Source organism: Triturus cristatus, chromosome 7, assembly GCF_964204655.1.
Source record: "Triturus cristatus chromosome 7, aTriCri1.1, whole genome shotgun sequence".
NCBI classification, from domain to species: domain Eukaryota; kingdom Metazoa; phylum Chordata; class Amphibia; order Caudata; family Salamandridae; genus Triturus; species Triturus cristatus.
This window is the reverse complement of record NC_140590.1, coordinates 447,200,095-447,224,804: the sequence shown is the minus strand read 5'-3', so window position 1 is coordinate 447,224,804 and position 24,710 is coordinate 447,200,095. Positions and strand designations below refer to the sequence as shown.

Sequence of the window (24,710 nt, the reverse complement as noted above, 5' to 3'; positions counted from 1 at the left end):
TGCAATGTGAATGTCAGGCTTGCACAAGGTGCTGGAGTGGCCCCGCTGGAAACTAAACTCTCCCATTTATTCACAGACCAGGTACCGCATGCGCAGTGGCAGTGCACGCTTCCTTCACGCTGCTCCACCAATGTGGCCCAGCCCTGTTCTGGAGATACCACATTTATAGGTGAGAGGCCTATCCCATCCCTTTCATTTTCTTGCCTCTCAGCTGGGGCAGTTCTCTACGGTGCCCTAACTATAAGGATGCTATTAATCGCTGGCTGCCGCGCGGCTGTGAAATCACTTCACTTTGGCGTGATGTCAGCAGCAAAGTCTCTGCTGTCTTGTTCTATATTCGAAAAGGCAACTAAAATTCTTTGATTTTATCCTTCTTTTTTACAGAAAAACCACGCGTGAATAACATCCTTACCTCTGCAACAGAGCCGTATGATCTGTCCTTCTCAAGGTCCTTTCAGAATCTTTCTCACCTCCCGCCATCTTACGAGTCGGCCGTCAAGACCAATACAAGTAAATATTCTTCTCTGAAGAGATTAAGTAGGTGTTATTTCATTCCATTCCATTTTCCATTTGTCGGTAAACTCCTAAGGTGTAGGCGTATCACCAAATGTCTCTATCATGTCGTCTAGTCTAGTCTTGGACGTGGTTGTAGAAGTGTTGTCCAGTTTTCATTCTGTGCATTTTCTGTGCCATTATGTTGTCTAGAATTCTTGATGTACATCTTCGAGATGGCGCATTAGCACATCCTTCAATATGTTATGACTCATTTTATGTCTGATCTACCAAGGAGTCATGGACATCAGTTCGTGCATGTAGCTGTCTGCAATATATTTTCATGGTTCAAGAAAAGCATTACGCATACAGTGCTCAGGGCGCTTCCATGATATAAGGGAGGCTAGAGTCATTAGGGCACTGTCCCATGGCAAGTCTAAATGGATGCAAAGGTGTGAGTTTATTTTTTTTATTTAGAAAACCTTTCGCAGGTCCTGTAGTGCTACATATGAGCCAGAAAAAACAATCATTTCCTTTAGTTTCTCACAGCACATGAGGGAAGCAGATGGTGCTCACCTCTGCACAGTTGTCCCACCCCATCTCCAAAGGTAACTGCCCCCCTTTACCCAGGCGCTCCAGTGCTGAGCAGTGTCTTTCATCATCAGGTGGCCCTGAGAGCTCGACATAATCTAAGGGATTGTTTGTGGTGTTCCACTAAATTACAGCAGTATCACCGTTACTTCCCTGCCTCGGACCGCCACATGTTGCAGAACCCCACCAACTTGCAAAGGCATTGCCACCCAGTTCACCAGTGAAACACAGGCATAAATGATGTACGTTCATGTCTGGCAGCCTGTTATCCCACCCAACCACTTAGACATTTTGTAATCACTGTCTGCTTTCAGATGGTGGTAGTTTCTGAATTTGATATATATATGTGTGTGTGTGTGCGGGTGTGTGTGTGTGTGTGTAGAAGAAACACTCAATATGTGTAAGTTAGTTATATGCAGAGAACTGCATGTTACATTTTTCTATTCATAGTTGAAGTAATATTCTGATACACCTACTTGAATTATACAGAGCCAGCTGCCTAACATTATTTTATTTTGAAAAATGTGCCAATTGATAATGAACAAGAAGACTCCTTCTTTTGAAATCGAAGATCCTAGGCACCATTTTAATGTGCACCACAACTAAGCGCCAACAGGAAAAAAGACTCAAGCGCTGAGCTCTGCTACGGTATAATCCTATTTCATCATCCCAAAATTGATACCAGGGCTGCATCATATTTACACAAATGTGGTACATCCTTGCGTTCACCCCTGCAATGGCGCTAAATTTAGCAACTTAGCGCCAACGCAGGTACCCTTGCACAATAGTGCAAGGTTGTCTGCATGCAGGGGAGGATTGTTTATGTGTAGGAAGGTGATCCTTCCTGCACATAAACAATCCTAAAATGACATTCTGTCACTTTCATGTGTGCTGATCCATCCAGCACACATGAAAGCGACAAAATGGCATATTTTTAAAGGTTTGTTGCTGTACAGGGACACCTTCTTATACATACAAAAAACATGGCATTTAGCTTTTTCCAGGTGTGCTTCACGCCCACCGCAACACCCACTGCCTACCCCTTTCACTTTAACCATAGCGTGAAAGGGGGCCTTATGTACAAGGCAGCGTTAAGCCACATTAAGTGGCTTAACGCTACCGTGTGCATAAGGCGCAGCCTCTATCGCCACCACAACGGTGTAAAAGTGACGTTGTGGTGGCGATAGGGGCTTGTACATAAACCCCCTGGTTTGAAGCCTTGCAAACATTTTGAAGAAATAATGTTTTTGCATAAAACTGGTCGTACAATTGAAAAGATAATTTGTGATCGAAAGAGTGAATACAACAGGTGTTAAGAAGTGATGTTTTTGGCACCAACTGCAGCCTGGAAAATGGACTTCTTTCAAGAATATTTTCAGTGTCGTCCTCTTCTGACAAAGCCATTAGGTCTCGGAAGTTGAATCTATTGGTTTCGACAATGCTTTTTTGGGTTAGATAGCAGCCACAGAGGCGAGCGCAGATGCAGTGGCCATCTTTGAATGAGTTAAAGCATTACAAATGCATTCAAAGCTGACTGTTGTGGATGTACGTGTATCTATGATGGGCATCTTAGAATGGGAATTTCAAAATAGTTCAAACCCTACATAGATGCCAGCTGCTCATGCAGGCTCATATGTGTACATGAACACTTGCAGGAGACCATCTTGAAATAGGGTGCAAAAAGGTAATAAAATAACGAAAATCAAGCTGGTGGGGGGACAAGGGTGCCAAGAAGGGATGGGAGAGGGAGCAATAGAGATGGGAGCGTAAGGTGATATTAGAAAAAAAAACGAGCAACATGGGTATGAGAGAGAGAAGCAATGAATTAGCAGGGGGATAGGAAGAAGCAACACAAAGAATGAGGGGCCAGTGGAAAGTGAAGAGGAAAGCAGCTCATGAGGAGCACAGCAAGAAAACACATGCCCTTCCATGGAGTCATTAAAGTAAAAGAAAAGGGTTGGTCCCTGAATGCAATTAATGTCAGCATCTCATCTAATTATAACACTGTGTAACTAAAATGCTTCTGGCAGAAACAAACATAACAAGAGGGAGGAAAGTGTTTGCATCCAAAAGAGATAGACAGTAAAACCATCTGGTCCAGAGCAAGGGGCTGACCCACAGTTGCAAACTTTGGGGGTCATTAGTATGACGGACGGACTTGAGTCCGTCCGCCATCCTGCGGTAAACCGGGACCGTCCGCAATATATGCGGCGGTCCCGCATACCAAATCAGGATGCAACCGGCACCATGGTGGTCACACTTTGGTTTTTAACATTGCGGCGGATGCTGCTCACAGCAGCACCCGCCGTGAAGCCAAAAGCCATGTTGTGCATTTGACTGCACTACGTGGCAGGCACCACACGGTGCCTGCCAAGTAGTGCTGTGAAATGTAGGGGGGTCCCATGGGTACCCCCCGAGTGCACCCTCACCTCCCCCCAACACATGGGGACCTGCAACGGGCCCCCCTAAGTAATCCCCACATGCCTTTCCATGGTGGCATTGCCGCCATGGAAAGGCCTAAAAGCTCCATCTTCATAATTTGGTGGACGGTGCCTGCTAGGCACCGCCACCATTTTATGGTCCCTGGACCGCCCGCCAGGCAATCTGAATGATTGCTTCTGGCGGACAAGTGGCGGACAGTCTTTCCATCTGCAGCGGTCAGGAAATGATTCCCCCTGCCATCCTAATTTGGTGGGGGAAACTGGGGGTCGGCGGACGGAAGGACCACCCCCGCATGGCTGGTGGTGGCAGTCCTTCCACCATCCTAATCGAGCCCTTTGTATTTTGGAAATAATAGTTCTGGCTAACAGACTGCTTACACTGTCGCTCACTGAGGCCTAAAAAGGATCAATAAGGAAAATGTTGTTGCACTGTTGGGCAAAGTGGTTGTATCAAACATGGTTTGCTATCTATTTAGACTCTTCTGGTATCCCCCTGACCAGGCGCTTAACCCTTTGGGGCAAAGAAATAGGACTGTGCATGTAATTGGAAGATAAGCTCACAGCTTATCAAGGAGATATGTAAACAAATGAGTAGAACTGTTTTAAAACTGGAGCGCATGCTACATAAGAGAACACATTATTGTGATAGAATAAATTATTGTCCTGTGAGATCCAATTTTGGAAAGATTGGATCATAAATTATCTATTGAGTCCTGCTGCTGTCAGGTGGAACTCAAAAAGAGCTTCAAATGAATTACTGCGCTCTATAAAGTTTCACACACCTAGAAATTAATATTCCTTTTGAAAGGTAATACAGTTGAAATATCAAAAGATAAATCCATTAACTGGAGGCAGAGTAATTAGCACCATTAGTAAGACGGGGACCTCTTCCATACAGGAAAAGAACCTTTGAGGCAGCCAGGACCAAAAGAGTCAGAGAATTTATGAACCACAGAATACAAAATGTTCAGGATTACCTCCAAAAACATTGATGTAGAGATGAGTTAAACGAGATTTAAAAACACCAAATTGAGTGTAAATTTGGGATGAGGCTGTAGATTAGTACAAAGATTGACAAGGAAAGAAGATGTGTGTTTCTTGTGGGTCAGCCCCTGGTAGACTCCATTTCTCTGGGATGATCCGAAGAAGTGGAAAATATATAAATGGGTGGGCTCAACACCATCTCAATGTTTATCCAAAAACTACCACACGTGCCACAGTAAGCACAGTACTACTTGCTACCATGATCCTGCAATTGGTTTGATGGATAGGATGCCACGCAAAAGTGGAGTACAGTGTTGTCACAAGGCTATCAATTTCCCAGGTCCACAGTAACAAGTGAACATGTCTCATAACGTCAAGTCTACCTAATTTGTCTGGGAGGATTTTGTTTCATCCAATGTTCATCTATTCTTAGTTATATCCTGGAGCCCTATTTCATCTTCCTATAATTAGTTTAGTGATTAGTCTAAATGGCTGATTTGTGCTTCTGTAGAGGGATAGTTACCTAATATGGTTCCTGTATTGACACAAATGCAATATTTGTTAAATATAAACATTGTATTTCCTGTTTAGTTCTGAAGGTAAGGTGGGTTTTCTCAGTGTGTCTGCCTTTAGGGAATGTGAGTACTTGGACTTGGAAATATTTAACAATGGTTGAGCTCCAGTACGTTATGGTCATTCATACTGCTCTTTAATTGGATGAGCAAAGAGGTGGCTGTAGTTTGTTGCTGGGGTGTTTTTTGGCTTTCTATAATCCACCTGTTTTAAAAAAATAATTGTAACCCTTAACTCGCATAGACTAACCTGTTTTGCTATGCTACATATATGAGTTTGTTGAAGACCTTGTGAATAAAATATGGAATGGACACACAATAGGTCCAAACTATGAACACAAGTAGGGTTTTATTGACAAATGTTGCTTGCTGTGAGATTCTGGATTAGGAATGTTTTGAAAGGGTCCCATCTAATTACAACTCTAGTGCCTTCTTAGGTTAAAACTCAGTTTTAATTAAATAACCTGGACTAAACCCTAGTAGCAACAGCACAAATAACATTCTCACAACAATATAGTCATTAGAGAGAACATTTTAAATAGAGAAAGTACACTTAAATTGTCAATACTGGATTATGAGAACCATAAATATGATTTTTTAAAGGTTTTAAGTAATCAATGACCAAGGAACTGTAAACCGTCTGTTTGTGGTTGACCCGGACCTAGGCATCACTTCAGCTAACCATATTGGAGCAGGGGCAGGTAAGTCTATCAAATTGAACCGGTCATTTGAAGATTAGTGGACAAAAAGTTTCAGTTGGTCTGCCTGGCAAAATCGTAGTTTACATGCAGAGGTGGTTGAAATGCCCAGTGTCTGGTGGCGGAGTCCCAGGTGGCTCCATTGTTAGAAATCTTTAACTGCCAGCCTGCCCATCACAAGGACACCAGTCAAAGTTTATCAGGCCTATCCTAAATATTTCAGGCAAGCCTTCTAACATACAAGACCACCAGGAAAATCCTGGCAGCCCAGAAAGGAACACAGATGGCCTGCATTCTCTGGGAATACATGTTTTTTTGAAATAACAAACTATTATCCTGTCCCACAGCTCCAATGGCTAAACCGCTAGGCCTCTGGTATGTTCTTGGAGGATACTGCTACAGTAGCAGTGCCATTGACAAAAGCAAAAGTGCTCCAACTCTTCTGCTGAGAGTTGCTTACCTATGTTTCCACAGAAGCCTGCACCTCACCAACAAGGTAATTATTTACACGCTAAACACTTCACTTAAATGTCTCTTCAACCCCGTTAATGCTCTAACCCTGCCCAGCATAATACATTGGCCTCTATTGGTTTTAAAAATCGTAGGTGCTTTATTACACGATGGACAAATACTGCCTTTTGATTACCTTGGCATGCACCACAACATTGCCCAAAGTCAATTCCGTACAAAGCACTACTTCTCACCCTGCTCACAGTATGGCATATCAAATTGAAGGAACCTCCTTGACATGAAATATTACAGAGCATCTACACCATGGAGGTGGGACGCCATCTTACCACATGGCTATATAAAACATCTGTGACACACACACATACAGATTCCTGTAGACCCTCTCTATGAACAGTGGGAGACGGATATTGGTAGGGGACTTAATCGCAGGGAATGGGATCACGTTCCTGACTACTCTTCCTTAGTTTTCCAGGAACACCCAATCTAAATTAATACAATTCTACGTAATACAGTGAGCCTACATGACACAAGCAAAACGAAATACCAATTTGTCTGAAACAATTGCCCCATGCAAAACACACAATGCAGTCTTAAAACAAATGTGGGCGTGCTTGAAGCTCTCATACTTTTAGACATCAGTCACTGAACATTTGAGTCAACTCTCAGGACATCCTACCCTACATTGCTTGGACATTTGTGCTTGAATCTAATTCAAATGCTTGAAAAACACACATAAAGCACTGGCCCATTTACAATACCAAGTGCTGCTGCTAGCCAGGCAAGCTCTAACACGTCTTTGGAAAGCCAATGCACCCTTTCAATCCCTAGGTACCAACAGATGGTAATTATCTGGGCCAGAGAGCAAGTGCCTTAAGTGTGAGGCACCCAGGGGCCCCAAAATGTCTCTGTGTCTGTGCCAAGGAATGAACTAACCTCACTCTTCCAATCCCATGCTAAGAATGACATGTTATCTGCCTTGATATCGCACAGCAAACACTATTATGCATTCTGCTCCCATATGAAACCCTCAAGGATCACACCACCCCTCATCACTATGCCTCAGCTAAAACACCCCCAAGTGCCTAGCTTAGTTCACCTTGTATTATAAGTTGCCCATGGCTCATCAAGCCACATAAACCTCGCTAGTAAACGCAGCAAGTTTTTTTTCGCTTTCTCACTGCCCAAACCGACATCACTCCTAAATGAGACCTATGCAAGAAACACCTATGCAAGACACACCTTGTCAAAGATATCTCTTTCGCTTAGTCCCTCGAGCCGGCAAACTTGTTCTTTCCCTCTCATTCACAAAGTGTTTTTCCTTCCCCTTGTTCCTGCCTTTCTGTTCAACAACTTGCTCACCTTCGTACATGCATTAGACAATCCTGAGCACAGAGTTCCCAACCCTGCCAAAGACCAGAGTCATACTGGGACAGCAAATAAGCCTGGGCACCAAAATAAAAATAGTCCCCATTAGTGAATTAGATACCTAAAAAGTGGCCCATATTTACAAATTAGGACAATTTTGAACTTCTAAAGAAACGTTTTATAATTATTTTGCAAGGTATGGAAGATAGCATGGATGTGAGCTTGCTGCAGGCAATGCTTGTTTTGATATTAGGGAAATCACTCACTGACTGTTAAGACCAGCCTGTCGGGCATTGCCTGTTTGCCCTAGAGGCCAGTCCAATCCTGCCAATGGCCATCCGATGCCACTGCCGTCCTTTACCCCAGTCAGAATTACCTTCATGCTTTCTTGATGACGTAATATGATACAATGCATTGAAAATGTGCTGATCATTATACAGTTTAATAATAAAAAAAGAGGTGGTTTAGAGTTTGACTATTGTCCAGCCTTATTTAGAATGTATATCATAAACAATCTAAGTAGGGATGACTGAACATTGGGGGTGGGCGGGGATGAGGTGAAATCCTGTATTTTTTCTTGACAAATTTAACAAAACCCTATTACAATTTCACTAAATCACACACAATTACGTTCTCCTAGAAAAATGTAGTTTGCTAGTATTCTGTACCACATTTTGTAGGCAAGCACATACCGCACATGAGAAAATCTTGCAAAAGACTGGTGCTAGTTACGAATGTATCTCACTGAGGCATTTTCTTTGTGAAGTAGCCCTTCCCTGGTATCTTGCTCTACCTTTTTTTTACAAAGGTGCCAATTCAGTTAAAAAGAAGTTATGGAAAGTCATATGATGTGAAATTTCAAGAATGATTGCGATTTTTGCAACAACAAAATTTTGGAATTTGGTGACGTTATCCAGCATAATTAAAATTCATCAAGGTCGGCTAGGAATCCTTAAATTTTTAACAGTCGGCAGGACTCCCAAGTCCCCATTTTTGAACATGCTGGAAGACGTTATCACATTACTTCTACTTTTTACACACACGAAACTAAGCAGCAGTCTGCCAGAAATTTACATGCACATCCATAATATTATTGTCGTACCCTCACATTTGTAGTAAGAAAACTTTTCTCCTGGTGACAATATGGTGCTCTCGAACCAAGACTCTCCCTCTGCTTTTGGGAGAAACAACATACCCTTAGAGAAACCCAAAGGATACCCTACTCGAGTCCACACACTGGTTAACCATCAGTTGAGGCACACATAAGCACAAATAAAGATTTTTATATATAAAAAGAGGAAGTATGTTCAAAGTCCACAAAACTCTCCACAGTTTTCATTGAATTCTCATTCTTTATTATTCTTTCTTGTCATGCCCATGTATCAAGTCAACACAGAACAGCCGACACGTGTTTCGTCCATCAGGACTTTTTCAAGGCTGCAAACAAATATATACCAATATACAATTACACATTACTTCTACAACTTTAATCATGGTCTGCTCTGACATCTTCTCAACCATGTTTTAATCAGGTTATTATCCTAATTTGCGTATTCTCTCTAATGCAAGTGTTTACCATTTTGTGAGATGTAAAAGGATCCAGTTGCTGCAGTCATCGCCATACAACCCTTCAAATGCGATATGTGAGGGATGATGCAGAATATGGGACAGCAGCATATGTCGATAGGCCATTTTCAATTGGAGAAGTGATTGGAATTGAACCATTACTTTTATAAAAGAACTGAACGTGCAATATACACCTAGGTAAGGATATAAGACTCAGTTACCCTTAGATTGGAGGTGGCAGAATGTTGCTGCCTGAGGGGACTTAATAGGGGACTGGAAGCAAATCACTTTGATGGTACAACAGACATTTGGGTTTGTGAGAAAAGCCAAAATTGAAGTGTTCTGTCTTCAGCAACTTGTACAGTCATTCAATAAGATGAGGAGTCTTCTATCCTTGAATGTGTTTATTGCAGTAAACAGGAAACATGCATACAGGTATAGAGGGCTCAAGGTGGTGGCTCCAACTGACTGTAGAGCTGTTCGAATACCTTGCCCTAACATTGCTTAGCAAGTAGTACACAGAATATTCTGACCAGCACAAAGTAACATTCTAAATTATACATGTAAAGAAAGTGCACTGAAATATAATGCATAGACACCACAAGACATCTTTTTTTACAGCCCATCCTTCAATTTTGTGGATGTGTTTGGTTAATATATTGCCACAGTGACACTCCAATGCAGCCTCAAAAGGTTGTATTCTATCACTGACATAAAATAAAAATTAGCAACACCCAATTTGCTTGTTTAGCTTACTTTATTTTACCATTGATGGTGGAAGTGTACCGGTAATATGGAAGTTGTTTCACATGCTGTATGAAGTGTCTATTTGCACCACTCACCTAAATGACTCCAAAAATATGGTTGTAAGTTTAATATTAACATTTAATTTTCCAAGAAGACTGCAATAGAGGAAATAGGAAATGCACCAATGTCATGGAAGTTAAATGCTATTTATGGGCTGCTGTGTGCATTTGAACCACCCACATATGTAATAAGAATGTGGTGCTTCATAGACCACTGGTTTGCCATGGCAGGGCTGCATGTTAAAACTACTGCGGTAACACGTCAACAAAATGTGCTCTTCCATGTAGAAAAACTAGTTTTATACATTAGGTAAGTCACTCTTCCATTAAGCATTGTTAGGAAGTGTGGTAAGAGGTAGGCTTCCAGCCTAAGATTCAGCGGCCATGTTGGAGCTCTACTCCAAATCCATTTCCTTTGAATCCATCTCAGGAAAAAGGAAAGGCTGATAGTTTCTACAGTGTTTCTGTGCTGTCTGCAGTGATGCTATACACATGTGAAGAATGCAATCTATGGTGGCCCCCTCAATGATTAATTACATTTCCTAGCAGACCATAAACTCCCATATGGTTTAGAGATGCAGCTGTGATCTTAGATATCTGGGAATAACATCCCTTCTGTTCCACAGTGTCTCTGCTAGGCAATCATAATACAATGTCTCTGCAGACATAACCTTGCTGCTTAGATCCAGAATTTGTTTTGCAGTCTTTTTCAGGATACAGACCTGCCCCAAAGGCATTAGGTTGTTTTACAACAACGCCAGACTGCATTGTACATTTGTCCAAAATCACAGCATACTGAGTAGAGGCCATGATTTGAATCAGATTTTACAAGTTCCAAAGTTGGCATCTCTAGCCATTGTGCCACATCTACTCCCTTTTCCCTTTGCTAAATAACAGTTGTTCCTTTGGAATTGTTTGAGACACATTTTTGATACAGAGTAGTATTGTGAAAGTCGAATTGTGAAAAAAATTCATTGAAGTCTTGCAAATTTACCCTGAACATTTCTAAAGACAATTGGATTATGACATTCCACTATAATGAAATAGGAATGATTCTTAAATCAGAAGTATGTTGCACATGATATGAATATATGATGATGCATAATGTATTTAGAGTTCCAATAATGCTTCTAAGTCAGGAATCATACAATATTAATGTTTGCAAATTACCTATCAGTAGTACCAGAGTCAATTAGAATACCTCTTCTTCTACAGAGAGGGCATTGTGACACAGTTTGAGGTAGTTATCTTACTCATAGAAAGATATGTTGATGAACAGATATTTGATATGAATTTCTTGTATGTAAAGGCAGGACTCTCAAGGCTTCTCTTATAGCCTTGAAACATCCACTATCTTTTGAAGACCTCAGTGCCAAGTCACAATAATGAGTCACAGTGCTGGATAGAGTATCTCTTTTTTCTTTCTTATTCTATTCTCCTTTCTATGTTCCTATCTGTGGCCACATATTCTTGTGTAAGTGATCAGTGGTGAAGGCAGTGTGAGATGGAGGGTGCTTCATTCTAGTTGGATCCCGAGTACAAGGTTAATGCTGTGTCAGGTGTGAAACCTACCTTTGCCAATGAGAAGTTCAGACTGATGCTGATAGCAGTAAGGTTGATATGAAGTAATTATTGGTCAGTTTTCGGGCAATGTTCCACTTGGGAGTCTTCAGGCATGTGTTGCCAAAGAGCCCAGATTTAAACTTGGCTTTTGATATGGTTATTCCTCTTTACATAGAGCTAGACCTGAGGAGCGTAGGGGCTCTGGGGAGGGGAATCAAACTCTATCCATCTTTCACTTATGCTTCTAGGATTGTCTGCAGTCAAAGCAAGATGAGAAGTGTGGCAAAGGTGGAATGTATAATGGTGGGAAAACTGTATCGATTGCTCACTAGGGCTATGAACAAAAACCTTACCACTTAATCTGCCTGTGAAGAAGCCTACATTATCTCTTGCTCTGAACTCAGACTGGACGTTATCTTCAAGGGTCAGATGTGCTGCCCCTGTAGTGACTTTGGGATACAAAACTCCGAAAAAAGATTCCATACTGTTTGGGAGAACCAGCTGCCCATTTGCAAATAGACTGCAGAGGACCCTGTTGATGATCCTGGCAGAAAGAGACCTAGACTCAAGGGGCCTCCCCTGGAAAACTGGATGTTTGTGGGACTTCTCAGTAATAGGTTTTCCAGCTTCTCTAAAAAGTGGAACTTAAGTCATGTTTTTTGGCCTGTGGAACACAGGAACATGACACTAAGAAAGGTGCAAATCTTCCTGCTAAGTATTGCAGGTTTGGCTCTTTTGGAGATGTTTCCAGTGAAGTTCAAATCAACTGCTGGACCTCCACAATAAAGTATTTAACTCTGTGGCTAGAGACTCTTTTTACACCCAGTTTGAGCATCCCACCACCCTGCCAGGGGGGCTTAGGTTATGACCCCTACCACTCTGATGGAGAGTGGGCTGTAATATTTACGGAACCCGCATTTCTCTCTGTGGTGAAAGTGGCCCACTGTGGCTCAATTCACAGCTGTAATGTTTGCTAAGTGGGTGCAATATTTAAAGTGACTGCTCTGGAAATTACTTGATTTGTGACAAACTTCTAAAGCATACGTCTTTTTTTTTACAAAAAGTAAATGGCCCTGAATTTCAAGACTGTTTTTTTCCTGAGCAGGGAGTCCATTTAAAAAGGTTGCTGCCTGTTTTGGCCATGCTTTGCATAATGAACAGGAGGCAGGGAAATTGATTGATGAGCATCCTGCCCTCGAAAGTGCTGGATGACTGTCTCTATGACCCAGTTGTGATGTAGTGGATGAATTGCTGGCCAAAAGGCTTACAGCCAGCTGAGCCTCCGAAGGGTCTGCCAATAGTAACCTATCTGTTTCCCAACTCTAAATACGACAAAAATGACAGACTGATGTGACCTGTGAGGCTAACCTCAGCTTTACTCCATCCTGGTCACCCTCAAACCATGCGTGGGTTCTGATCTACAGTGAAGAATATGCGGCCAGTGCTAGGAACATGGAAAGGAGAATGGAATAATAGGAAAACAGAGACACTGTATCCAACACTCTGACTCATTATTTCGACTGGGCACTGAAGTCTGCAAAAGATAGTGGATGTCTAAAGGCACTAAGAGATATCTTGTGTTTTGCATTTGCACATAAGAAAAGAGTATCAAAGATATGTTCATCAATAGTTCTCTCTCTCTCTCTCTCTCTCTCTCTCTCTCTCTCTCTCTCTCTCTCTCTCTCTCTCTCTCTCTCAGTAAGATAACTACCTTAAACTGTGCCATCTCTTTGGAAGAAGAGTAATTCTAATTGGCTCTTGTACTACCAATAGATAATTGGCAAACATTGATATTCTATGATTCCTGACTTGGAAGCATTATTGGAACTCTGAATACCTTATGCGTAATCATACATTCATAGCATGTGCAACATACTTCTGTTTTAAAAATTATCTCTGTCCCATTAAAGTGTAATCTGATAATCTAATTGTCTTTAGAAAGGTTCAAGGTACATTTTCAAAACAGTTCAAAGTTTGTTTTCACAACCCGACTTTCACAATACTTCTCGGTATTCAAAGTGTCTCTCAAACAATTTCAAGGGGAAACTGTTCTTTTGTAAAGGGAAGGAGCAAGTAGATGTGGCCCAGTGTCGAGAGTGGCAATAGGCCCTATTGGCTAGAATATATAACAATAAGCAATATTGTATTTTCATCAAACAGAATCAATATGCAGGTGAGAAAGAAAACACAATTGAACGTGTTATTTATGAAAATCAATTCAATACTATATATTTTTTATATTATATTGAAAAAAGTTAATTGGTATACAATCAATGCTAAAAGGTTGCTCAAATAGGTGCATAAGAAAGTGCTCGTAGAGGTGCCCAAGTAATGTGAAAGGAGTAGAAAGGAAACATCTGAAGATTATAAACAAAAAACATGAAGAACAATGAAGCAGAACTGTGTTACTTCAGTAACTTCGGAATGCCTGTCCAAAGAAGGGTCTCACATATTAGACAAAATGTATCCATATAAGAAAAAGAGGCTGATTTTATCAAGGCACATCTGTCTTTAGGATGATGTGAAAAAAGATCCAGGGCCTTATGGTTATATCATCAACGTTTCAACCCAGGTATAATATGGCAGTTCAGGACCTAGCAAGCGGGTCTTCATCAGGATGAACAGTCAGCACACTTGTGGCTGACAGCCATCACTTTATGAAGCCAGTGAAAGGAAATCAAACCTTTCAAATGAGGTGAGGTTGCTTGGTCCTTAACTGCGACATCTATACCAATGAACTTTTTATATACAATGACATTTGTTCTGTATAATATACAAATATAAAGTATTGAATTGATTTTCATAAATAACCTGTTTAATGATGTTTTCTCTCTCTCTCTCTCTCTCTCTCTCTCTCTTCTGCATATGGATTATGAATTATGAAAATACAATATTGATTATTGTTATATATCCTAGCCAATAGGACTTATTGTTTTCATTTCTGATTGTACCCAGATCCTTTGCCTGTTTGGGTTACCACCTTAGTTTGTAATGGTGCTAACAGGGATTGAGCAGAATGTGTCAATGTACTCTAACATTCAGCTGATGTCACAATAGTCAATTGATCAACACATACTATTTTATTCCAAATTTGATACTTCACTTTTCATCACCTCAATTCTCTTCACTTTCTGTCAGGCAGAAATCGATAGCTTTGTAAGAAGTTATGTGGTAAACCCAATAAATAAACTGATGTATGTGTAGGTATCTTGGAATATAATGTTTGAGTACATTTTGACTTCACATACACTTATTCATTTAAAATGCTTGATGATGAATATACCAGGCTTTAAACCATTCTAAGGGTTTCCCTTCCATGTAATACATGGTATTCAGTCAAAATATCGAGTTGGAAACGTCGATTTACACTAATATCGAGTTTTAAATATTGTGACACAGAAATATCAACTACTCAGATCAAGGGGGAGGGAAGAGAAGCTATGGTCTATTCGGCTTCTGTATCTTAATACAAAAAATCAGGGGGGAGAATGGACAACTTGTACCTGTGTAACCAGGGTCACTTGGTTGTAGACCTTGCTAAAAAAAAAACTCATTCGTGTACACAAATGGTGGGTGTTATATCTTGTTTCTCCGCCTATCTGTAGCGTGACTGCATCATCATCGGGTTTTTATTGTAGGTATGCTGATCTCCACCTGGAGGAAGACCAACTGGTATTACAGTAGCCTCCAGAGATAAAAAGAAAGGAGTGTGGTGCTCAAGTGAAGTGATTTAAAATTCCCTATACCGCCATGTAAGACAACTCTTTAATGGGATGGTGGTGTGGAAAAATAAAAACAAAGTGGTGCGAGTGTAGATCAAGTTACTAATCTAGCGCACTCTTGAGGTCATATCGGTGGGCAACATGATTCAGCCTCGTTGTCCAATCGGATCTAGGGGCTTTCTTCAGGACCTCTAAATTGTGTAGACGCATGTTGTGGCGACTACTTAAAATGGGTTTTTGACTAACCGCTCTCGTTGTTATGTTATGTTATGTTATGGTGATTTTTAAAGCGCGCGATTACCCGATAGGTGTCCTGGTGCTAAAAACTACTTCTTCCAGGGCGAGATCAAGAGAGGGAGGATTAATTTATAAACAGCCACGTCTTCAGGTCCTTTCTGAAAAGAAGCAGATTATTGGCATTCCTTAGATGCAAGGGCAGTTTATTCCAGGATTTTACTGCGCCAAAAATGAAACTACGACCGCCCTAATGGGCCTTTTTAGTAGTCGGGACTGTGATCAACTTTGCTTCCAGTGAACGGAGCAGACGAGGTGGGGTGTACCATTGAAAATGATTTTTAAGATGGTCAGGCCCTTCTCCATGCAAAGCCTTAAACACCAGGCATAGAGATTTAAACTGCACCCGGTTCCCAACCGGGAGCCAGTGCAGTTTTTTGATCACATTGGAGATAGGGGCAAATTTGGGGGTACCCGTGAGAAGTCTGGCCGCAGCATTTTGAAGCATCTGAAGCTTATGCAAGAATTTTTGCTGTATGTTTAAATATAGACTATTACAGTAGTCCAGCCTTGATAAAACTAAGTCCGAGACTACTGGTCTACGGCTATCTGGTGGCAGCAGGTTCAGGATTTTTTTTAATGTTCTTAAGATGTAACCTGTTTTGGAAACAACCGCCTTGACCTGGGGACCCATTGAAAGTTTCACATCTAACAGGATACCCAAGTTTTTAACTTTCTCCACTGGGGTAGGTAGGCTGCCCTACCTCCCTGGTCTACTGCTGCTCTAATATCTTCTGTGGCTTTAATTAAAGCGGACTCAGTACTGTGTCATTCCCTAAAACCATATTGGGATGAATCTAACTTGTGAGTTTTCTTAAGAAAGGCACTGAGTTGTCTATTCATTGCTTTTTCAAACAACTTGGCAGGCAGAGGCAGGCGGGAAATAGGCCGAAAGTTATTCGGATCCTGAGGGTCTAAACTGGGCTTTTTTAACAGAGGTAGTATGGAGGCCGTCTTCCATTGTTTAGGAAACTGACCACCCTCAAACATACCATTAAAAATGGGGGTTAGATATCGGGCATTAGGGTCCGGGACCATTTTGATGATTTTCACAGGACATGGGTCTAAAGGTGATCCAGATTTAGCACCAGTTAAAAGCTCCAACGTGTCTTGCACTGTGAGTGAATTAAAGACCTGCAGGGATTCTTCCAGGGGTTCCAATTCTACCAATTCCGTACCTTCAGACAAGGCCTTGTCTATTGGATCAAAGAGGCTAGAGTAGATTTTGGTAACCTTAGATTGAATGAACAACGCGATCTCTTCACAAAGCTCCGGGCTGGACAGGATAGTAGCTGGCCTGGGAGTGGCCAGTATGGAGACCGTATGAAAGAGCTCTCTGGAGGAGTTATTGGCCGACTCTATTTGGACTGCATAGTATTTCTGTTTGGCCAACCGTACGGTTTGCTTATAAGTGTGCAAACTAGATTTGTATAGCAGCCTCTCCTTATCGAGATACCCCTTCCTCCAATTCCGCTCCAGTCATTTGCACGTACATTTTAACCGTTTTAACTCCAATGAATACCAAGGAGCCGAAAGGAAGAAATTTTTTAGGCGTAATAAATTTATGTGGAGCTAGTTCTTCACATGCCTGCGCAAGCCATCTTGTGTATGAGGCTGCTGCATCGTCCAAACCAGCTGGAATATGGGCTCCTGAGGAGGTCAGAGCGATATGCAGGCTCCCTGCCTCCACCCTATTCCATGCTCTAGTTTCGATCTGTTCTCTCCGATTTCTGCCATTATTCTTATGCTTTATCAGGTTAAGATTAAACAACACCGCGGCATGATCTGACCAAACCAAAGGCAATAGACCAACCAAGGACAGACCTGGGAAATTGAAAAAAACCCCGTCCAAGGTGTGGCCAGCTTGGTGAGATGGTCCTTTAACATGCTGTGTGAGCCCCGCTGCTTCCATCAAGTCCTTTAACCGGGCTGTCTCCAGGTCATTGGTGAGTTCCAAGTGGAAATTAAAATCTCCGAGAATAGTGTAAGCATCGCCCAAAAGGGCTTCTTCTAGGAGATTCCCCAGGGAAGAAAAAAAGGAAAGTTTGGCTCCTGGAGGCCTATATACTAGCGTGCCCTTAAAAGAGTGGTGATGTGTCAAATTAAGGTTAAAGGAAAGAGCTTCGCATGTGGGCAAATTTACCGGTTTGAAAGTCCCCTGAATAGAATTATGATAGATGATGGCCAGCCCCCCTCCTTTCCTAAAAGGTCTGTTCAAGACCTCACATTGTGTTGAGTCAGGTCATTAGTATCTGTAGCTAAGATAGATAAAAGAAAGATAAAAGAAAGAAAGAGTACAATTGTATACTTTCTTTACATTTCATTTTCAAAAAACCCAATTTATGATGCTTAACCCCTTGCCTGCTCATGACGGAACCACTCCATCATGAGCCACGGGCGCCGTGTGCTCATGACGGAGTGGTTCCATCACGCTGCGGCCGTTGCGGCCGCTCCGACCACGCGGCACTGATTCCCCGCCTGTGCGGGCGAACAATGCAAGTGGGCGGAGTCGTGACGGAACCACTCCGTCATGAGCACAGCGCGCCCGTGGCTCATGACGGAGTGGTTCCGTCAAGAGCATGGCGGGCGCCGCGCTCACCCCGAACCCCCCCAGCGAAGGGGTTAATACTAGGTTCAGCATTGTGGCTCAAATATCACAGCGAGAATATCGTGGTCAAGAATATCGACTTTATGGTAAGAAATATTGATTTTAAAAATATCGAAGTCATTAATATCATTTGCAAAAATGTAGTTGTTTAAAATAACGAATTTGTAATTAGTTTTATGTATTTTAGTATACATTTTAAATGTATGTGATGCATTTTTTTGTGTAAGTATTATTTATGTTTTTTAATATATGTGTATATATTTCTAGTAGTTAATAATTTTATTTTAATTACATTTTGCGTTTGTTAGTTCAGTAGTGGGTTGTGGGTTTATAGGGGAATAGGGTGGGAAGTAAATTAATTATAATAAATTAATGAATATTTTTTATTTATTAATATTTATTTAACTGAGAATTTATAATGATAATTGTGTTTAAAACAAAATTGGGTAAATTTTAGGTGCGGGTTGTGAGGTTCATAGAGGCAAAGGGTGGGAAGTAATTTATTTTTAATTAATTAATAATTAGTTGATAATTAATATTAATTAATTAATTGACAATTAAATATAGAAATTGTGTAATTAATTTTAGTTACGGGTTGTGGGGTTTTTAGGGGTAAAGAGTGGGAAGTAATCTATTTTTAATAAATTAAATAGTAGTTGATAATTCATATTAGTTAATTCATAAATAATTAGGGTCATTATTTAATTTGTTTATGTGTTTGGATTTTGGGTTTATGGGGTGAAGGGTAGGGAGTAAATTAATTTTACTTACTTTATAATTAGTTGTTAAATAAGTTATTGAACTAAAAAAATGTTTTGCTTGTGTAATTAACTTTTTACAGTTTCGTTTTAGGTGTGTGTTGTGGAGATTATAGGTGTAAAGGGTCAGAACTTAGTTAAATTTGATGTATTTTCATTTGTTTTTTTAGTTAATAATATTTGTTCAATTGATAATCATGTTCATTAAGTAAATATTTTTTTTCTGATGTGAGTTGTGACTTGTGTGGTGTTATAGGGTAGGAAGTAAATAGACCAAATGTATGTACTAATTAAGATTTTTGCTAATAAATAATTTCTAAATACAAATATTTATTTGTATGGAAATTAAATATTTTTAGTTATTTGCGATATGTATTTTAAGATTATAATATGTTTTTATTTTTTTATTTTTTATATTTAATATATTTTAATTTTAATTTTTAACATATTCTTTATTTACTTAAAACCAATTATATTTTTATTTTGTTGATGATATTTTGTTTGTTTTTAATTTTAAACTGACTGGAGTGAGAACAGTAAATGTTACCCCTGTGCAATCCAAAACTTTGCCTATTGATGCACTAACTAGAGTGGGAATAGTACATTTTATCCCTCCGCTATCCAACACTTTCCCCACTGTTGCACTCACTGGAGTGGGAATAGTAATTTTTACCCGTCCGCTATCCATCACTTTCCCTACTGTTGCACTGACTGGAGTGGGAATAGTAAATTTTATCACTCCGCTATAACCCAACACTTTCCCTACTGTTGCACTCATTGGAGTTGGAAGAGTAATTTTTACCCCTCCGCTATTCAACACTTTCCCTACTGTTGCACTCATTGGAGTGGAAATAGTAATTTTTACCGCTCTGCTAGCTAACACTTTCCGTACTGTTGCACTCACTGGAGTGAGAATAGTAATTTCTACCCCTCCACTATCCAATTCTTTTCCTACTGTTGCACTCATTGGAGTGGGAATAGAAATTGTTACCCCTCCACTATCCAATATTTTCCCTACGGTTGCGCTGACTGGAGGTGGGAAATTTAAGTTTAAAGATTTTTATATAGTTTGATGTTTAAATTTATAATAGAATACATTTTTAAACAGATGTTATGTTATTGGTATATGTATATTACCTACTGGCGGTCGCCAGTAGGTAGTTATAGTTAGGACCCTCTTACCATAGGAAATCCGCAACATTCTATTTTGAATAACTTTGGCGCCGGTCAACGAATCCTCGCCAAATTTTCAAAATAGGTGGGGCGCTGCGTTCCGCTCCTACCCTGAAAGTCTCGGGGGGATTCGTCAAGCGGGGGCTGAGATAAAAGGGGGTCCCAAAACGCGTTTTTCCCATGCATTTTTCCATAGGACCTTTAGACACAGCTACAGCCCGAACGGCTGAACAGAGTTAAATGAAATTTGGCAGAGAGGTAGTCCTCAGGTCAAGGAAGTGCCTTTTGTAGGTTTGGTGTAAATCTGTTCAGTAGATTCTGAGAAAATAGCCTTTAAATCAATATATATATCTGAGCCAGCTTACGGTGCGCTTACGGTGCGCTTACCGTACGCGTACGGTGACGTGCGCGAGCGCGATTCTGATTGGCTGTTAGATCTTAGTAAACATTCGAATCGGTCGAAACCAGGAAGCGGCGGCCGCCATTTTGTGTGTTTCACTCAGAAAAAAAAAGGTGATAACTTGAAAAGGGGGCAAGGAAGAGAGTTACAGACCCCCTAACATTTGAAAGGGGGTCAAAGAATGACAGAAAAGTACAAAAAAAACATTTATTAATTTTAAAAAAAAAAATCGCGAGGTACGCGTACGGTAAGCTTACCGTACGCGTACGGTAGAAAAAAAAAAAAAAAAATGAAATGAAATTCAGATTTAAGTGTTTAGATATTAGGGGGCTCTAAAAAGAGCCGTTGTGTTTTTGAAGTGATTTTTTAGTGGTACCTACAAGTAAGTACCGACGCAGAGTCTAAGGTTCAAGAGGAAGACTCTGTTCCCTTCATCAGTGAAGTGTACACCATCTCCTCTATAAATGTCTTGCATGTCGTAACGCAAGTTGTTGTGGTAAATGGAACCCATACCATAGTCACGGAGGAAAGCAGAAACAGATTTGTTGACGTGCTTTCTTGCTTTGTCAATCTGCGGACAAAAATGATTGGACCAGTTCCATTTTTGCCTTTGGCATATGTTAGAATACACAAAGGCAGTTTTAGGGAAAAGTGAAAACAGTTGTGCAAAGGTCTCCTTCATAAGCATTTCCAGACCTACCCCAGTCAAAGTGCCTAGGTCATTGCCACCACAGTGCACTATTATGAGGTCAGGGTGTTGGATTTGCATGAAGGTTTTCACCAATGGCATCAATTGGTGCCACTTTAACCCTCTCTGACCAATCCATTTAATGTCTACATTTGGCAAAGCAAGGTCTCTCACCATACCTGTTTTCTCTGCATACTTTTCACTCCAGAAGACATAGCTGTGCCCTACAATCCACACTGTGAACATCTTCAAAGGAGAACTGGATGCACTCAGGAGGTGTAATTCAGTAGAATGGTAAAAAGAAATGAAAGACAGTTTGGAAATGGAGGCATACATATTTTTTTTTTTTTAAAAGAACTGATTGGCTGTTTCATACCATTGTACAATAAAAACTAGGCTGTATGTGTAAATTTATAGAAGCATGTTTTGTATTGGTACAGAAAAATGTCTTACCAAAGAACAGTACTATGGATTTGCTGTTAGGTTTGAAAAGTCAACCACTCCTGCTCTTTAGAAATGAAACATTGTTTGGTGAACTTCTGACCTAACTCTGCACAGCAGTGTTTCAAGAGCTGTTGCTATGGTAGCAGGCAGAAGTCAAGTTGGGGGAAGGGTACTAGGCAGAAGTCAAGTTGGGGGAAGGGTACTTTTGGAAAAGGGTTGGTTATCAACCAATAGAAATGTGTGATTACATTTGAAAAAAAGGGGGAAGCACTGAGATTTGAAACTTACATGTATATGTGTGGAAAAAGAGAGGGAAACTTTGCCATTATCTGGTTCTGCTGAGAGGACAGAGGTGTACAGAACAGAGATCCTGGCTCTGATAATCTGCTGTTTGAGTGCCACATTTCTTTCACAACTAATTTTAAAGGTGAGTTTAGAGTTTGAGAGGGGATGTATATGGTAAATTAAGAAATGAATAATAGAATTGGAATTCCTTTTGTTGAAGTTGTGTTTATCATTTTCTGTTTTGGGAGAAATTTAAATGTGAGGAACATGTAAAATAATATGGACTATGTTTTCACGATAAATTAAGGTGTACTGGTATAAATAAGGAATACTTTAAGGGTTTGAGGTTGCACTCAGTAATGCAAATACATTCAGCATCAGTAAGGCTGGTTGCCCTTGCTGGAGTGTAGTCAGTCACCCAGGCTACACATGTTGTTGGTCTCAGAAAGCTGTTTGGTATTGCTCTGGTGATTTTACATTTGCATTAGATGGAAAGGGGGAGGTATTTTTTTCTGCAGAAGCAGACTCTTAGCACACAGCCAGCTGCATATCATGTGGAATCATGCATAGTATTCACAACCGAGTGGGGTTTGAGGTTTCAGTCAGTAATGCAAATACATTCAGCATCACTAAGGCTGGTTGCCCTTGCTGGAGTGTAGTCAGTCACCCAGGTTACACATTTTGCTGGTCTGAAAATGTTGTTTGGACATGTGCTTTTTTAAGAATCTGAAAAGTGGATTCATAATGTGTCAGACTGTAAAAGTACTTATCACTTGCCAAAAAAAAGAGTAGTAAGTGTGCTTTCAAATTGGCAAAGAAATTTCGTTTTGTGACTAATATGAAAACATGACTCTGTGTGCAAATAGGAATTACAGGCAGAGATTTATTGCGTATTGCTCTGGTGATTTTACATTTGCATTAGATGTAAAGGGGGAGCTATTTTTTTGTGCAGAAGCAGACTCTTAGCACACAGCCAGCTGCTTATCCTGTGGAATCATGCACAGTATTCACAACCGAGTGGGGTTTGAGGTTGCAGTCAGTAATGCAAATACATTCAGCATCACTAAGGCTGGTTGCCCTTGCTGGAGTGTACTCAGTCAACCAGGTTACACATGTTGCTGGTCTGAAAATGTTGTTTGGACATGTGCTTTTTTAAGAATCTGAAAAGTGGATTTAAAATGTGTCAGACTGTAAAAGTATTTATCAGTTGCCAAAAAAAAGAGTAGTAAGTGTGGTTTCAAATTGGCAAAGAAATTACGTTTTCAGACTAATATGAAAACATGACTCTGTGTGCAAATAGGAATTACAGGCAGAGATTTATTGCGTATTGCTCTGGTGATTTTACATTTGCATTAGATGTAAAGGGGGAGTATTTTTTTTATGCAGAAGCAGACTTTTAGCACACACCCAGCTGCTTATCCTGTGGAATCATGCACAGTATTCACAACCGAGTGGGGTTTGAGGTTACACTTAGTAATGCAAATACATTCAGCATCACTAAGGCTGGTTGCCCTTGCTGGAGTGTAGTCAGTCACCCAGGTTACACATGTTGCTGGTCTGAAAAAGCAGTTTGGACATGTGCTTTTTTAAGAATCTGAAAAGTGGTTTTAAAATGTGTCAGACTGTAAAAGTATTTATCACTTGCCAAAAAAAAAGAGTAGTAAGTGTGGTTTCAAATTGGCAAAGAAATTACGTTTTCAGACTAATATGAAAACATGACTCTGTGTGCAAATAGGAATTACAGGCAGAGATTTATTGCGTTATGCTCTGGTGATTTTACATTTGCATTAGATGTAAAGGGGGAGCATTTTTTTTTATGCAGAAGCAGACTCTTAGCACACACCCAGCTGCTTATCCTGTGGAATCATGCACAGTATTCACAACCGAGTGGGGTTTGCGGTTTCAGTCAGTAATGCAAATACATTCAGCATCACTAAGGCTGGTTGCCCTTGCTGGAGTGTAGTCAGTCACCCAGGTTACACATGGTGCTGGTCTCAAAAAGCAGTTTGGACATGTGCTTTTATCAGAATCTGAAAAGTGGATTCAAAATGTGTCAGACTGTAAAAGTACATATCACTTGCCAAAAAAAGAGTAGTAAGTGTGCTTTCAAATTGGCAAAGAAATTTCGTTTTCTGACTAATATCAAACCATGACTCTGTGTGCAAAGAGGAATTATAGACAGAGATGTATTGCGTATTACTCTGGTAATTTTACATTTGCATTAGATGGAAAGGGGGAGCTATTTTTTCTGCAGAAGCAGACTCTTAGCACACACCCAGCTGCTTCTCCTGTGGAATCATGCATAGTATTCACAACCGAGTGGGGTTTGAGGTTGCAGTCAGTAATGCAAATACATTCAGCATCACTAATGCTGGTTGCCCTTGCTGGAGTGTAGTCAGTCACCCAGGTTACACATGTTGCTGGTCTCAGAAAGCTGTTTGGTATTGCTCTGGTGATTTTACATTTGCATTAGATGGAAAGGGGGTGTAATTTTTTTATGCAGAAGCAGACTCTTAGCACACAACCAGCTGCTTATCCTATGGAATCATGCACAGTATTCACAACCGAGTGGGGTTTGAGATTGCAGTCAGTAATGCAAATACATTCAGCAACACTAAGGCTGGTTGCCCTTGCTGGAGTGTAGTCAGTCACCCAGGTTACACATGTTGCTGGTCTGAAAAAGCAGTTTGGACATGTGCTTTTTTAAGAATCAGAAAAGTGGATTTAAAATGTGTCAGACTGTAAAAGTATTTATCACTTGCCAAAAAAAAGAGTAGTAAGTGTGGTTT

At 40.5% G+C, this 24,710-nt stretch overlaps 1 protein-coding gene across 3 annotated transcripts in view; it reads left to right on the top strand.

Annotated features, from left to right (window-relative positions):
* The window catches only part of SHISA6 (shisa family member 6), a 1,379,883-nt gene that overhangs the window by 1,191,771 nt on the left and 163,402 nt on the right, over positions 1–24,710 (top strand). For 2 of the 3 annotated variants that reach the window (XM_085616777.1, XM_085616776.1), the window contains one exon: positions 385–537. In XM_085616777.1, coding sequence (XP_085472903.1) covers positions 385–537 — 153 coding nt within the window. Of the gene's footprint in view, positions 1–76; positions 170–384; positions 538–24,710 lie in introns of all 3 variants that reach the window. The other variant, XM_085616778.1, reaches the window with a different exon arrangement.